Source organism: Labeo rohita, chromosome 22, assembly GCF_022985175.1.
Source record: "Labeo rohita strain BAU-BD-2019 chromosome 22, IGBB_LRoh.1.0, whole genome shotgun sequence".
Taxonomy (NCBI): domain Eukaryota; kingdom Metazoa; phylum Chordata; class Actinopteri; order Cypriniformes; family Cyprinidae; genus Labeo; species Labeo rohita.
Window position 1 is genome coordinate 37,491,284 of NC_066890.1, and position 16,544 is coordinate 37,507,827.

General features: G+C 30.3%; 1 protein-coding gene across 1 annotated transcript in view; it reads left to right on the forward strand.

Annotated features, from left to right (window-relative positions):
- The window catches only part of insrb (insulin receptor b), a 106,611-nt gene that overhangs the window by 22,634 nt on the left and 67,433 nt on the right, over window positions 1-16,544 (forward strand). The window contains exon 2 of the mRNA XM_051095207.1: window positions 12,874-13,422. Coding sequence (XP_050951164.1) covers window positions 12,874-13,422 — 549 coding nt within the window. The remainder of the gene's footprint in view (window positions 1-12,873; window positions 13,423-16,544) is intronic.

Consider the following 16,544-nt stretch of genomic DNA (forward strand, 5'->3'; position numbering starts at 1 on the left):
ATATATATATATATATATATATAGGACAGTTTAGCAATTTTGAATCCCTTTTTTACATTTACAAACTAATCAATTATATTTTGCAAGAAAATAGAAAACTTTTTTAGGATTTTTTTTTTTTTTTTTTAACTTTACAGTTTGTTTTATATTATTTTTTGCATTTGTCATTTTTATTTTTATTTAGCATTTTATCCCCTTTTTTAACATGTATGAACTAATGATTTAAATTCAGCAAGAAAATTAAACCTATTTTATTTTTTAATTTTATTGTTTTTTCCATTTGTGATATATATATTTTTTAATGACAATTTAGCACATTTTGTCCCAGTTTTTACATTTTGAAGTTTTATTTTGTAAGAAAATGAAGACTATTATTGGACACTTTTTACATTTTATTTTATTTTATTTTATTTTATTTTATTTTATTTTATTTTATTTTATTTTATTTTATTTTATTTTATTTTATTTTATTATTTTCAGTTTAGCAAATTTTATCCCCTTTTTTACATTTAAAAACTAATGAATTATTATTATTTTTTTCATTCTATTTAAGGACCATTTTTATTAATTTTTTTTATATTTGTGAAATTATTTGACAGCGTGTTTGATACTCTACTCTATTTTTAAGTTTTATTTTGCAAGAAAATTAAGCCTGTTTCAGGAGCATTGTCTACTTTATTTCATTTTGCATTTGTGTTTTTATTTATTTTTTTTTTTTTTTTAAGCACATTTGATCCCGTTTTTTACATTTAAAATTGAATGAATTATTTTTTTTGCAGAAAAACAAAGTCCATTTTAGGACAATTATCATTTTATTTTATTTTATTTTATTGCATTTGTGATATTTTTATGACAGTTTAGCAAATTTTATCCCCTTTTTTACATTTAAAAACTAATGAAGTAAAAATATAAAAAATTAAAAATATACAATTTTTGTTTTGCAAGAAAATGAAGCCTATTTTAGGATTTTAAATGCAATTTTATTTTATCAATATTGTTTGCATTTGTGATATTTTATGACAATTTAGCACATTTTATCCCGTTTTTTACATCAAGAAAATACTAACAAATTATATTTAGTCAAAAATAAGGTCTAATTTAGGTCCATTATTTATTAATTTATTATATTTGTGAAATTCTATTACAATTTAGCATGTTTTATCCTCTTATATATCCTTTTTTTGCTTTTAAAAATGAATGTTTTATTTTGAAATAAAATTAAGCCTATTTTTAAAACCATTTTGATATTTTCATAACAATTTAGCATATCTTACCCATATTTCTCACTTTCTTCTTGAATTTTATTAAAGTTAAACTTACTAAAAATTCAAAACTAATGCATATTTTCTTTCTTTTTTAAATTTTTAAATTTTAAATTTTTAAAAAAAATGTAAAATCATAATTTAACTGCAGTTAGTATACATCATAGTAGTATTTGTTAATAATATGTATTGTTGTATAAAAAATGTTTGCATATTTTACAGTATTGAGAAGTGAACTTTCCTAGTAAGATTAATTTTAACAGTAAATTAGCAGTAATATTCTGCAGTGGCAGACTCTGTCACAAGTGAAGTTTGTCTGCAGCAGAGTCTTCTCCGAGCGTTCATGATCTTCCTGACATGTGGCGTAAGAACCATCATGCTCCAATTTCCAAGCGCTAGTTACCATCGCTAGCAGCGTATTAAATTCTCCATTGGGAATGCGAGGCTAAAAATAAGGAAGCTCATAATGTAAACAGTGGGATATTGTAGCCCTGACATCAGGCGTGTTTATTGTGATCGTCACACGGCCGCCGCGTTTCGGCGCGCAATAAGGCCAAAGCGCGACGATTTGGCCGCTCGCTCGGCGTGTGAAACCGAATCCTGGAGTGGCTGCTGAAGGCTGAGGATTCCTCCCTCGAGCCTCATTTCCAGGCCCGTTATGGAAGTCACATTTCCAGCGGCATTGTCTGCCGTGTGTTTGTGTTCGCACAAGAGGCTATTGGCACATCCATTCACGCGTGTGATCGCTAACCGTCCCGCTCGCCTTACGTCACGGATAGCGAGGCTCATGTTACGGCTTAAGTGTCCCCCTTTTATTCGGCCCGATGTGTGCCGACGGGGAAGAAAAATGGTTTTAACCTGCAGCGCCCCTTCGGCGGGCCTCTCGTCTCTCTGGTGTGGCCCTCGGCCCTTATGTAAACTCACAAACGTCTCAGAGCTGCTGGCCCAGATCTATTGGGAGCTTTTGGAAAGATGATGACCTTTTGCTTTCAACTAAAGAAGCTTCTCAGAATGAATCAGTCTTCAGATTTGCCGTTATAAAACTGTCCTGGATGCCGATTGGCTTCTCTTGTTTTAGTATTATGAGATGCTATTGCAGTTTTGACAAGTTTTTGTAATTTCTGTTGTGTTTTTGTAATTTTATTTATATATATATATATATATATATATATATATATTTTTTTTTTATATATATATATTTTTTTTTTATTATTATTATTATTTTTTTTTTTTAGCTCAGTTTTAGTGCTTGTTATATTATTACATCAAATTTAGCTAAATAAAAAATAAATGTTTTTTTGGCAACTAGCTGAAATAAAATGTATCTTTTTAGATTTTATTTCATGTCTAGAAATTTTTAATAATCCTGCAATTGATCCATACAACAATACAGTTTTGCTCAAATCTATTTCTTCAGTCACAACAGTGTTAATATTATTGTTATAGTATTATTATTACGTTTGTAATTGTTAATATAGTTTGTATTTATATTATATATTTTAATGTAGTGTTATTTATTTATTTATTTACTTATTTTTACTAAACTATCTTTTGAGTTTAGCTTATTTTTTTCTTGGTTTTCAACCTATAAGAGTTTCTTTAATAATAATAATAATAATAATAATAATAATAATAATAATAATAATAATAATAATAATAAAGATTCAGTTTGTTGTGGTTTAAAAAAAAAAAAGTCGTCTCATCCTATTTTCTACATTTTTACACGTGTTTTAGTGTTGATTTTGTTTGTTTAACTGATTCATTTTCAGTCTTTTAGAGTTGTTTTTTTTTTTTTTTTCAGTGTGTTAGGTTTTTATTTTAGTTATTATTAGTTATTATTATTTTAGGCCTGCCAAATTAATGCGCTAAATGTTCCAATTAAAATGTTTTTAAATTTGGAGAAAAAAAAAATCTTTAATGTTACCTAGTAGCATTTTCATATTAAATACAGGTTTTTTTTTTTTTATTTAGCTGTTTTCTTAAGTTCAGTGTGTTAGGTTTTTTATTTTAGTTTTTATGCCGATTTAATGCACTAAATGTTTCAATTAAAAAGTTCTTGAATTGAAAAAACGAATCTAAAAATAAAGGTCTAAATTAAAAGTTTTCTAGTGACATTTTTTCCTTTTAAATAAGAATTAAAAATTAAGAATATTAGGGAAAAAATCTGTTATCTAGTGGCATTTTAAATACAATTTTTTTTTTTTTAATTCTCATTTTAGTGTTAGGTTTTTTATTATTTCAGGCCTGCCAAGCTAATGCACTAAATGATGACCTCAAAATATTATTACATTTGATAAATGTGTTTTAAAAAAAAATAAATAAATACAGATGTTTTTTATTTGCTTTCTTTTGAGTTTGTTTTGTTAGGTTGTGTTAAGTTTTTATTATTATTGTGTTAAGTTATTATTATCATTATTTTAGGCCTGCCAAATTAATGCACTAAATAAAAATAAAAATCTGTTTAAATTTGGAAAATGTTCTAAAAACCTCTAAGTCTAAATTCTAATAAAAAAAAATAGTTATCTAGTGCATTTTCAGGCTTAATACAGGTGTTTTTGTTTGTTTATTTGTTTGTTCTTGTTTGTTTAGTTCGTTTTGTTGTGTTAGATTTTTGAGTTTTTATGATTTTAGGGCTCCCAAACAAATGTACTAAATGTTTCAATTCGAAACGTTCTTGAATACGAAAAATGTTCTACAAATTCTAAAAAGTCTAAAAAAAAAAAAAAAAAAAAATCTAGTGGCATATTCATATTCAATAAAGGTGTGTGTGTGTGTGTGTTTTAACTACATACCATACCATATCTATACATCTAAAACTAAAATAATACATAATTTGTGGATTTTTTTTTTTTTTTTTATTTTGCTTAGTTCTTGAGCATGAAATGGTATTTTAGTGTACTCTGAAGAAAAAAAAAAAAAAAAAAAAAAAAAAGGTTTTAACACATATGACCTTTTTATAATGATAGTCTGCCTCCTTTATATTTTTTTTTATGCGGTAACAATTTTCTAAGAGTAATAAAGCATCTGTTACTGTTGTTTTGTGAATATATCCCAACTCTAGCAAGCGGCCTCTCAAACGTTATTTTAAAAACAGTGCGCTGGTCTATTTTCTGCAGTCGGGTAGCGTCGGTTGACCCTCATAGTTGCGGTCAGGTGCCGTTTGTATGCCGTGCAAGTCGGTCTGCGTGCGTCTGAACGCAAAGCTGTTACTTTGACACTCGCCTGCGCTCTGGTTGATGGGTTTGCATGATAAGTGGCAGAGTAGAGTTTCAGACACGCTGCCTGTTGTTTATCTCTGCATCTTTCACGATCTTCATGCACTAGTTCTCGCTTGCTTTCCTCGACTCTGCAGCTGTTGGCATAACATCGAACGTGTTGATCTGTACATAAAGCATTAAAGTTGCGCTCGACTGTGTCATCGTCGATCGGCTCCATCTGCATTGGCTCGCACGTTTCCCGTCAGGCATTTCTAGACCAGCTGCAGCTTCTTTTCGGCATCTCGAAAGCCCCGTGTTCATTCCCAGAGCGTGGCGTAAACAGCCCGCAACCTAAAACCTGACGTCACCGAAGTGACACCTATAAATCAGGCTCCTAAATGACGGACGGTGTCCGCTTACAGTCAGGCCGTGGCAGGACGGCGTACGGGTGAGGAGCAGGTTTGCTCGGAGAGGAAAAGGGGAAGTTTGTGAAGTAAAGTGTGTGAACAGACGAGCGCGTGAGGTCTCATGCGATCGCAAACAAGCGGCGTATCTGTTTACAGCCGACCTTGGGAATGTTGACCAACACAATAAAATATAACCTTGTCCTCATTCAGATCTGAGCACTGCACCGCCATAGAGATTGACTGGTGGAAATTTGTTTGGGCTATAATTTTTTGGACAATTTGCCTACAATTTTGTTTTTGGTGTATAAACACAATTCAGTTTGTTGTTGAAACCTGAAGTTGTATTTCAAACAATTAGGCTGCAGTTTTGTTACTTTTTGTTGGTTTTTTTTTGTAAAATGCTATTTAGTTTGTTGTGGTAAAGAAAAAATCAAAGCAAAACTTGTTTAAATATTAAATGGATTTTGTAGCAGAAATGTTGAATGCCACATTTAGATGTATTTTTGTTCTAGTTAAAAAAAAAAAAAAAAATCAATTTTTATTTTAATGTCCTATAGTTTTGCATGTTTTGCGGCAGATGTAAAAATGTTGAATGTCATTTTTCATGATTAGGCTACAATTTTGTTACTTTTTATTGTATTTTTGTTAAAAAAACAAAAAAAAAGTCAGTTCAGTTTATTAAAACAACAACCTGGTTTAAATATTAAAATTGATTATATCCCAGGTATTTTGCGGCACATCAAAAATGTTGAACATTACTTTCCACAATTAGGATAAATTTTTATTTTTTATTGAAAAAAAAAAAAAAAAAAAAGTTTGTTGTAGTAAAAAAAAAAAAAAGCAAAAACCCTTGGTTTAAATATTATATTAAATATTAAATATTGAATGTAATTTTCCATGATTAGACTACAATTTGGCTACAGTTTTGTTACTTTTCATTGTATTTTTTTTTTAAATGATGTTAATATCTCACATTTTGCATGTATTTTGTGGCAGCTGTAAAAATGTCGAACGGCACTTTCAACAATTAGACTAAAATTTTATTTTAATATTATAATTTTTTTAACTGAAGAATATACATTTAAAAAAAATTAGCTTGCTCTAATAAAAAAAAACTTTAAATATTAAAATATATATAGTAAATTTTTTTTAATTTTTAAATGTAACATTTTTTTTTAATGTGTAAAAATTTTAAGATGCACTTTAAATGATTACGGTACAATTTTGTTACTTTTACTGTATGTTATTTGTATAAAAAGCTGTCCCATTTTTGTTTATTTTGCGGTAGATGTAAAAATGTTGAATGTCTTTTTTCACGATTATACTACGATTTGGCCAAATTTTGTTACTTTTTATTGTATTTTTTGGGGAAAAACACTGTTCAGTTTGTTGTAGTTAAAACAAAAATCTAGTTTATGCGGGTATTTTGCCGCAGATGTAAAAATGTTGAATGTCAATTTTGTTACTTTTTTATTGTATTTTTGTAAAAAAAAAAAACATTCAGTTCTGTTTATTAAAACAAAAACCTGGTTTAAATATTAAAATTATGTTTATATTGTGCAGCATATCAAAAATGTTGAACACCATTTTCCACAATTAGGCTAAAATTGTATTGTATTGTTTATTGAAGAAAATAAAAAAAAAAATAGTTTGTTTTAGCGAAAAAAACAAAACAAAAAACCTTTATTAAAATGTATATAGTACATTTTTAAAATTAGTTTAATGTGTAAATGATTCCAGTACAATTTTATGTAAAAACAAAGGATTAGGTTACAATTTTCTTACTATTTATTGTATTTTTGTTTGTTCAGTTTGTTGTTCTTAAAACAAAAACCTAGGTAACATTTTTAAATTGTTAATATTGAAATAAAAAAATTAAAAATATTTTGTGGTAGCTGTAAAAATGTTAAACATCTTTTTCCATAAACTAAAATTGTTACTTTTATTAAGAAAATTATTTAAAAAAATGTAAATATTATTTTAGTGTAACATTTTGCTTGCAACCCTGTTACTGCATGATTTTGCCTCACTACAGAATAAAATCCTTAATTCTGACATCTTAGTAAAATTTTCTACGGCATGACAGGAAGATGAGAAAATACTCTCATCCCATTTTCTTTTACACACATTTTACTATTTAAGCTTAACAGTTCAGCCCTGTTACCAAAGTTATTAACGTAAGTCATAAACTTTTCATTTTATATTTTTTAAATTCTGTTTAATTTAATGTTCATTGTTTGAAAATAACAACAGTGGTTTAATTTTTTATTTTTTAAACATTTCCAAAGTTCGGTAACAGGGTTGCATTTTATGTGAATTTCGCGTAAGTTGAAAGCCTTATTAAAATAAATATTAAGATTTTGTGATGATATTGTTTGAGTTAAAATTAATAAGCAACACAGTAAGGCAGTACAACTAATAGTACTATTATGTACGACAAAAAATGTTAAACATAAAAAATGTATGTCTTTAAGATTGGGTAACAGGGTTGCAAAAGTTTTGAATTTCACATAAAATGAATAGAAAGTAAAACCACCTTCTTTTGTAGACTATTTGATGAAATAAAACACATTTTAAAGGCTTTCGGGTCTTTAAAACCCGATTTGTTTAAAATGTGTAATATTTTGTTGGATTTGTGTGCGAATTTTGCTGACAATTTTCTGGCAGTGGTGGAGTTTGGCCCCAGACAGTTACAAGATGTTATTTGTTTTCTGGTTATATTTTGATTTTTCCCCCTCCAGACGATTCCTCAGAGGTAAACAGGCTGAAGTGCATTTTTGTCTGGCGAGCTCTGTTGCTGCATGCTGGGACGTGTTGCTATGGAGAGATGTTGCCGTTTTATGATGTTTGCTCAATTATCTTTAGGGACCTGATGTAACAGTTTCTCGTCTGTATGTGTGTGTGTGGGGTAATGTTCGAGTTTGGCTTAGAAAGTTGTGTCAGGATCTTGTAGGTCATGAGGGTGAAGGGTCTTCAGTTTGTGTCTGTGTGCTACAATGTTGCTTTTCTGACCTTTCTGAGATCAATGATCTGATGTGTCAGTCAGGTTTATCTGGTGTTGACGTCAGCCTGTTGTTTTAGGGAAATCAGGTTTGCACAAGGGCTGAAACGCTGATCTCATGGAACCTGTAAAGAGCATATTGCATATTCACGCTGTAGTATACCTTTATAATAATAAAAAAAAAAAAGAAAATTTTTTTTTTTTTTTTTTTTTTTTTAAAGAAATTGTCTTGTTTTTAGGATTGTTAGATTTGAGTTCTGTTAGATACTGTAATGCAAATCAAATAATGTTGGTTAATTATTTATTTTCTGATGCAATGATATTATTACTGCCCTAAATCAAATATTATATATTTTATATAACAAATAAAATATATATATATACATATATACACTACCGTTCAAAAGTTTGGGGTCAGTACATTTTTATTGTTTCTTTTTTTTTTTTTTTTTTTTTTTTTTTTTAAGAAATTAATACTTTTATTTACCAAGGATGTATTAAGTTAATAATTAAAAGTTTATTAAAAGTTAATAATAAATAATTTACATTGTTATAAAATATTTATATTTTGAATAAACACTGTACTTTTTAAACTTATTCATGAAAGAATCCTGAAAAAAAAAAAAAATCACAGGTTCCAAAAAATATTTGGCAGCACAACTGTTGATATTATCCAACATTGATCATTCTAATAATAAATCTGCATATTAGAATGATTTCTGAAGGATCATGTGACACTTAAGACTGGAGTAACAGCTGATAAAAATTCAGCTTTTCATCACAGGAATAAATTATATTTTAAAGTATGTTAAAATAAAAAAAACATTATTTTATATTGTAAAAATATTTTGCAATATTACTGTTTTTTTTCCTATATTTTTAATCAAATAAATGCAGCCTTGATGAGCATAAGAGACTTCTTTAAAGACTATTACAAGTCTTACTGACCCCAAACTTTTGAACGGTAGTGTGTGTATATATATATATATATATATATATATATATATATATATGTACGCTATTTGTATAACAAATAATATATTTAAAATATTAATATTCATTTAAAACAAAAGAAAGGGCTGGAAATGTTTATGCTAAATTTACCACAAAAATTTGAATTTTGTTAACTATTCTTATTACTGTAATTTGAAACAGTTGTTTATTACTTATATATTTTTTATAAAATGGTGCTATTAGTTGTTCAGTCTTTAATATATGCTCATTTTGACTTGATTTTTAAAAAATTATTCATGCAAAAAAAAAAAATAACTTTTGGAATGTAATATGTTCTGGTTATTTATGTATTTAACATTGTTTTATTTTGATGTAGGAGTGTAATATGGCCCTTTTTGTGCAATTTGTAGGAATTTTAACTTTTGAAAAATCATTTAAAGAAACCATTTTTATTTTAAAATATTTTTTATTATTTATATAGTTTTAATATTATGTATTTGTTTTATAAAAAATAGTTTCTTTATGCAAAATATAAACGTTCTGTTTTTAAAGTGTAAAATTACTTGAATTCATTTATTTATTTATTTATTGGAAATTTGTCCTAAATAATTGATATTTTTTCCTTTATTTACTTTATACAAAATGATGAATTTTAAATTAAAGTTTACATTCATTTATTTATTTATTTTAAGTTTAGATTTATTATTTCTAGAGTGTAATATGATCTGGATTTTTTTTCTTTTTTTTTTTTTTTTTTTTTTTTTTTTTTTTTTTTTTTTGTGGAATTTACCCAAAAAGTTTGAGTTTTGTAAAGTATTTTCATTGTTATTACTGTAATGTCAAACAAATATGTATTTATTTATTTTTTCAAAAATATTTAGATAATGTTGTTAGTCACACTACCTTTAATGTATGCTAATTTTAGTTTAAAAAAAGAAAGAAGGCTTTTTTTAAAAATGTATGATTTTTAAAAGGATTTATGTATGCAGTTTAATATTTTGCTTGATTTTTCTTTTTTTTTTTATCTTAATTTTTTTTTTTTTTTTTTTTTTTTTGTTTTGTTTTGAAAGTGTAATTTGACTTTTTTTGGTGGAATTTACCAAGAAGTTTGAGTTTTGTAAAATATTTTCATTTTCATTACTGTAATGCTAAACAAATATATTATTTATTTATTTATTTATTTATTGGTTTTTTTTTTTTAATGCACAGTCTAATATTTAGTATTTTTTTTCTTTTTTTTTTTTTTTTTTTTTTTGTTTGTTTTGTTTTGTTTTGTTGATATGGAATATGGAAATATTTGTTGTGAAATTCACCCAAAAGGTTTGCCCTCCCTATTAATACTTCACCATAAAGGAAGCACCTGAATCTCGATGAGCTTGAGTTTTGTTCCGTGAATTTGTCATTTGTGCGTCCTCAACAGCAACTCTGTGGTTTTGTATGGGGTTTTATCCACATATCATTAAGATGAGGTAAAACTGCCATTTCAGCTTGCGATGTGAAAACCATTAACCCTGATAACCGCCGTCTGCACAAACGAGGAGGAAAAACACAGGAGTCCGTTTAAGATCATCCGGGTCTTTGACACCTGCTCACACCACAAATCACACGCTCTCTTTGTCTCCTCAAAAAAAAACACATTGGACAGAAAAGCTCTTTGTTTTCCCGCGATGTCCTTTGAGTTGAATCGCCTCGGAGAATTCGTCGTAATCTCTAAATTGTACGTTCCGCCGGTCTTTAATGAATCGGTCTGTCTTAAAATGGGTGTTTCTGTACACCTCGGCGTTTCAAATGAATAGGCCGCGGTGAACATTTCGTAATGATTTCCAGCGCGAAACGAGAGGAAACTCCCCCGCCCCTTGAAAAAGGCCTGAGAGATTTCTTTTGATGCTGAATCAATGGAGCAGCTCTGAAAGGATTTCTTGATGTTATCCATTAGCAGATGCTCTCTTGTCGCGAAGCGCTTTGCTAATGAATTCTCTCGGCCTCGTCTCAGCGTGTGCGGGTTTGGATTATGAATGAACTCAGAAAAGCAGCCGCGCGGAGACACGCTTTATGCATTATTCAGTGTTGATAATCTTTCATGCTCCTGTTAGGACGGCCTTACGCGCTCGTCATTTACTCCAGGGCTGTCACCGTCATCAAATTGTGGCGGGAAGTCAGCGGTCGTACAGATAATTGCGGCTTTTGCCATTTACTTGTCCTTTGTGCGTATCAAGTGCGTCTCATCACCAAGTCATATTTTTTTTTCATAATGAATATCATGCAGAAATTTGATAGAAATATTAGGATGTGTTTGTTAATAAATGTTGGTAAGGTAGAAAGTATTTTAAGTTAAGTTATATATTTTATAATGGCATTTTTATTATCATTTAATAATTTGTATTGATTATACATGTGTTGTTGTTATTATTATTAATATCTGGTTTATTACAGTTCTCAACACAAAATTAAATTGTTATGTAGACTTTGCTTCAATAATCAAGATTAACCATCTTTTTTTTGTCAATTTTGATCAATGTTAATGGTATAAGAGACAGTGGCAGTTTTTTTATTTTTTTTTTATAGACATTTTGGATATTTTACTTTTTTCTTTTTTTTTTTTTCTCCTGTATCAGTCAGAAAATGATTTAGCGGTGCTTTTGACTTCCCGTAGTTTTGTCCGAAGTTCATTTTTATTTGGTGTCCCGCAGAGTTCAGTTCTCGGTCCTTTGCTCTTTAGCATTTATGTCTACCCACTTGGTCAGCTATTAAGAAATCTTATGCTGATGACACACAGAATTATGTATTTTCTAAACCTGGTCAATTTGTGTATGTTTCTCATCTTTCCAGCTGTATTTTTGAGATTAAGGCGTGAATGTCAATTTTCTGTCTGAATAGCTGAAGTCATGCAAAGTCTGTAGATTTGTCAGTTGATTCATTATTATTTTGTGTGATGTTTTTAGGGCACTATGAAATCACTTTTTTTCTAAAATTCACTTTTTCCTAAACTTTTTCCAAAATTTTACAATTTTTTTAAATTACATTTACAAAATAAAAAAAAAAAAATTAACATTTGATTGTAATTTTTTTTCCTGTTTTTGACCGTTTAATTTTGGTTTCATCATTTTAGCTTGTCTAATTAAATTGTATGCAATTTAACACTTAAGTTTTTAGGTTTTACATTTTTAGGAATTCCATTTTATGTTCCCCAAATTCTGTGTTTTCCATGTTCATTTTTCTGGATTCCGCTTTAACGGTTTAGTACAATTTTAATCGTTGAAAAAGCATGTCTAATCATTTGAATTAAAAAAAAAAAAAAAAAAAAAAAAACTTTAACAATTTAATAATTTGTTTACAATTAAATTTTTTACAATATTGTCAGAAAATCTGTTGCTTGTTGTTTTTTTATTTGTTTGTTTGTTTACTTTTCTGGATTTATAATTTAATACAAATGAAGACATAAAACATTAACAATTTAATTAAAGGGATAGTTCACCAAAAAATGAAAGTTTTGACATAATTTACTTAATTTACTTTAATTTTTTCTTTTTGTTATTCCAAACAAACTAAAAAAATGTAACTATCTTTCTGTTTTAAACTGTAATCAAAAAATGTAACAGTTTTTTAATCTTTTAATGTGTAATCCAATGAAAATGTAACAGCTATGTTTCCTTTTAAAATTTAATAGTAAAATTTTTACATACTATTTAAATCTTTTAAAACGTAATCTAATAAAAATTTAAATTGCATTTCTTTTTTCAATCTTTTAAAATTCTTCAAAAAAATATTACTTTTTTGTTTTTAAAATGTAATCCAATAAAATATAACACTTTCCCTCTTTGAATCTTTCAAAATATAATCCAATAAAAATGTGTATAAATGAATCTTTTAAAATTTTCATTTTTTCTTTTAATCTTTGAGAATATAATCCAATGAAAATGTAACAGTTATGTTTCTTTTTTTAAACTTTTAAAATGTAATCCAATAAAAATGTAACAATTACTTTCCTTTTTTTCTGCTAATAACTGCTAATTAATGAATAAGTTGCTAATAACTTTGTATTTTTGTTGCAGTTTGCCCCAGCACGGACATCCGCAACAATGCGACCCACCTGCGTGTTCTTGAGAACTGCACGGTGATCGAAGGCCACCTGAAGATCCTGCTCATGTTCAAGACCAGATCGGAGGACTTCCGTGGCCTGAGCTTCCCGAAGCTGGTTGTGATCACTGACTACCTGCTCCTCTTCCGCGTCTACGGCCTCGAGAGTCTGGGCGACCTGTTCCCCAACCTCACCGTCATCCGCGGCAACAACCTCTTCTTCAACTACGCCCTGGTAATGTTTGAAATGATCCAGCTGAAGGAAATCGGCCTCCATAGCCTGACCAACATCACGCGGGGAGCGGTACGCGTCGAGAAGAACCCCAACCTCTGCTATCTGTCCACTCTCGACTGGTCCAAGATCTCCGACTCGGTGGAGGACAACTACATTGTGGCTAACAAGGACGATCGGGAGTGCGGAGACATTTGCCCGGGTACCATCATGGGGACGATAACCTGCAAACAGACCACCATCAACGGGAACTTCGGAGAACGTTGCTGGAACCAGAACCATTGCCAACGAAGTAAGTTGCGGTTGTTTTTCGCTTTCAGTGCTGCTGTTGAAATATTTTTGCGTATTTACTTTGGAAATTAGCAATTGCTGTTTTTTTTCTACTTTCTTGGGAAACAGTGTGAGTTTTTGACTAGAAGGAACCAAATCGAAAATGCTTAACTTGGTCTAACGAAATTGTTTAAATTTGTCGCTTGCGAACTGGTATTGCAGTTAGCGGTAAAATATGATGATGTTGTGATTAGCGTTGTGTTGTGAGGTTTATGGGTTTATTATAAACTTAAAGGGATAGTTCACCCAAAAATGAAAATAACCTCATGATTTACTCGCCCTCAAGCCATCCTAGGTGTATATGGCTTTCTTCTTTCAGACGAATACAATCGGAGTTATATTAAAAAAAATGTCTTGGCTTTTCCAAGTTTTACAATGGCAGTGAATGGGTGTTGAGATTTATAAGCCAAATAAAGTGCATACATCTATCATAAAAAGTGCTCCACACAGCTTCAGGAGGTCAATAAAGGCCTTCTGAAGCAAATCGATGTGTTTGTGTTGACGGCACCCATTGACTTCCATAGTATTTTCTTCCATACCCCATGATTTTCCCACCCTCAAGCAATCCTTGGTGTATACTGTATGACTTTCTTCTTTCAGACAAATACAATCGGAGTTATATTAAAAAAATCTCTTGGCTTTTCCAAGCTTTATAATGGCAGTGAATGGGTGTTGAGATTTTGAAGTCCAATAAAGTGCATACATCCATCATAAAAAGTACTTCACATGGCTCCGGGGGGTTAGTAAAGGCCTTCTGAAGCAAATCGATGTGCTTGTTTAAGAAAAATATCCATATTTAAAGCTTTATAAACCATCATCTCTAGCTTCCGCTAACCAGGAGACTGGTTTTCCTTTATTGTAAGCAAAACTTGGTTCTCAAGAGACTAGCATATTCTCACCGGAGCTTACGCTACGCCTACGTCCTACGCCATCTGCATGAACGCACGTATGACAGTTAGCGGAAGCTAGAGATTGCATCAGTTTGCTTCAGAAGGCCTTTGTTAACCCCTCAAAGCCATGTGGAGTACTTTCTATGATGGATGTATGCACTTTATTGGACTTCAAAATCCCAACACCCATTTACTGCCATTATAAAGCTTGGAAAAGCCAGGATATTTTTTAATATAACTCTGCTTGTATTCTTCTAGAAGAAGAAAGTTATACAGTATGCACCTAGGATGGCTTAAGGGTGAGTAAATAATGGGGTACGGAAAAAATACTATGGAAGTCAATGGGTGTTTGATAGCAACCTTCTTCAAAAAATCAACTTTTGTGTTCAGCAGAAAATAAACTCATACAGGTTTAAAACAAGTGGAGAGTAAATAATGACAGATTTTATTTTGGGTGAACTGTCATTTTAAATTTTGTTTCTGTGTAAAAATTAAGGGTTCTTTTGATTTAAAAATGACCTTTTTTCATCCATATCAGTTTCAGAGCAGATATATATTGCATTTTGCCTGAAAAATACGCAGGAGAACCTTTCTGTAGTAAACACAGGCCTGATTGATTTGCAAGGCAAAGCTGCCTACAATAGCAGAAATGAACAATGTGTGTATGTGAGTGAGATAGAGCTGCTGTTTGGCTGGAGGAAGCTGCTCTGGTACATCAGAGGACGGTCTGTGCCAATACAAATCTCATCCGGCGGTTCAGCGTGTACAGAGCCTGCTCGCTATTCACCTCACACCTCGTTCAACCTGATTCAGCTCAAGTGCCTTGTTTACTTCCAGCTTTTTTTGGGAGGGAAACAATATGGAAGCACTCAGTGTGTCCGTTCAGCCTAAAAAAATGTCTAGAAATCAATTGACAATTGGTTAAAAGATCAAAATTATTTTATGTAGAATACATTCCAACCTGTCGATGAGCTTGTTTCTTCATCAGATTTGGAGAAATTAATCATTACATCACTTGCTCACCAGTGGATCCATTGTAGTGAATGGGTGCCGTCAGAATGAGAGTCCAAACAGCTGATAAAAACATCACAGTCCACAAGTAATCGACAAGTAATGGATCACTGTGATGTTTTTTAAGCCATTTGGACTCTTATTCTGACGGCACCCATTCACTACAATGGTGTAATGCAAAATTTTGGGTGATCTGTTCCTTTAAGACTGACGTTCAGATTACCTAGTGTAGTATGTAATTTGTACATCTCTTATAAGTGATATCATAACTGCATTCGTATGGATGAGGTCAGGTTCTGCAATAAGATCGGCAGCGTCCGGCCCAAATAAAGGTCCACGTTGGTAAGCCTGCGTGCGCTTTTTGTCATGTGAGAGGTGAAAGTTTAGTCGGCTGTAATGTCAAAGCGAGACCCCATTTCTGGAGCGTGATGCAATGCTGCTGTATTTGGGCTGGCGCTGGGGTGAGCGAGTCTATAACCCTACAGCGAGATTCCAGATCCCCAGAGAAACAGGCGCTCTCCGGCGTGCCAAATCGACACAACCTGTGCGCGTTTGCTTGTTTAGCCTGACGCTCGGGTTTTCTTGCTCCTCCAAGGAATTCTGTTTCTCCACAGATAATAAAGGGAGAGCGGTTTATGTTCCAGGTGGACGGTTTTTGACTTTTTGTACTTAATTCCAGACGGAACTTTACTACATAGGTGTGTTCTTCCATTTTTGTTTTATTTCAAGCAGACGTGAAAGCAAAATTAACTCTGGTTTAGGTTTGGCATGATTATGTCTTCTGATAACAATTACTCAAGATAACAGTCATGAAATAACAATAGTAGTAGTAGTAGTGGTAGTAGTAGTAGTAATAATAATAATAATAATAATAACAATAATAACAATAATAACAATAATAATAACAATAATATTTGGTAGTAGTAGTAGTATTTTCTTATTATTACAATAATAATAAATTACCCTTTTTTATAATGTTTTTATTATTGTTGTTATTAGTAATATATAACACTTAATATTTATAATAAATTACACAAATATTGCACTCTTAAAAAAATTCTTATTCTGTATTTTTTTATTTATAATAATAATAGTAGTAGTAGCAGTAGTATTTTATTATTACATTAACATAACATTATTTATATATATATATATATATATATATATATATATATATATTATA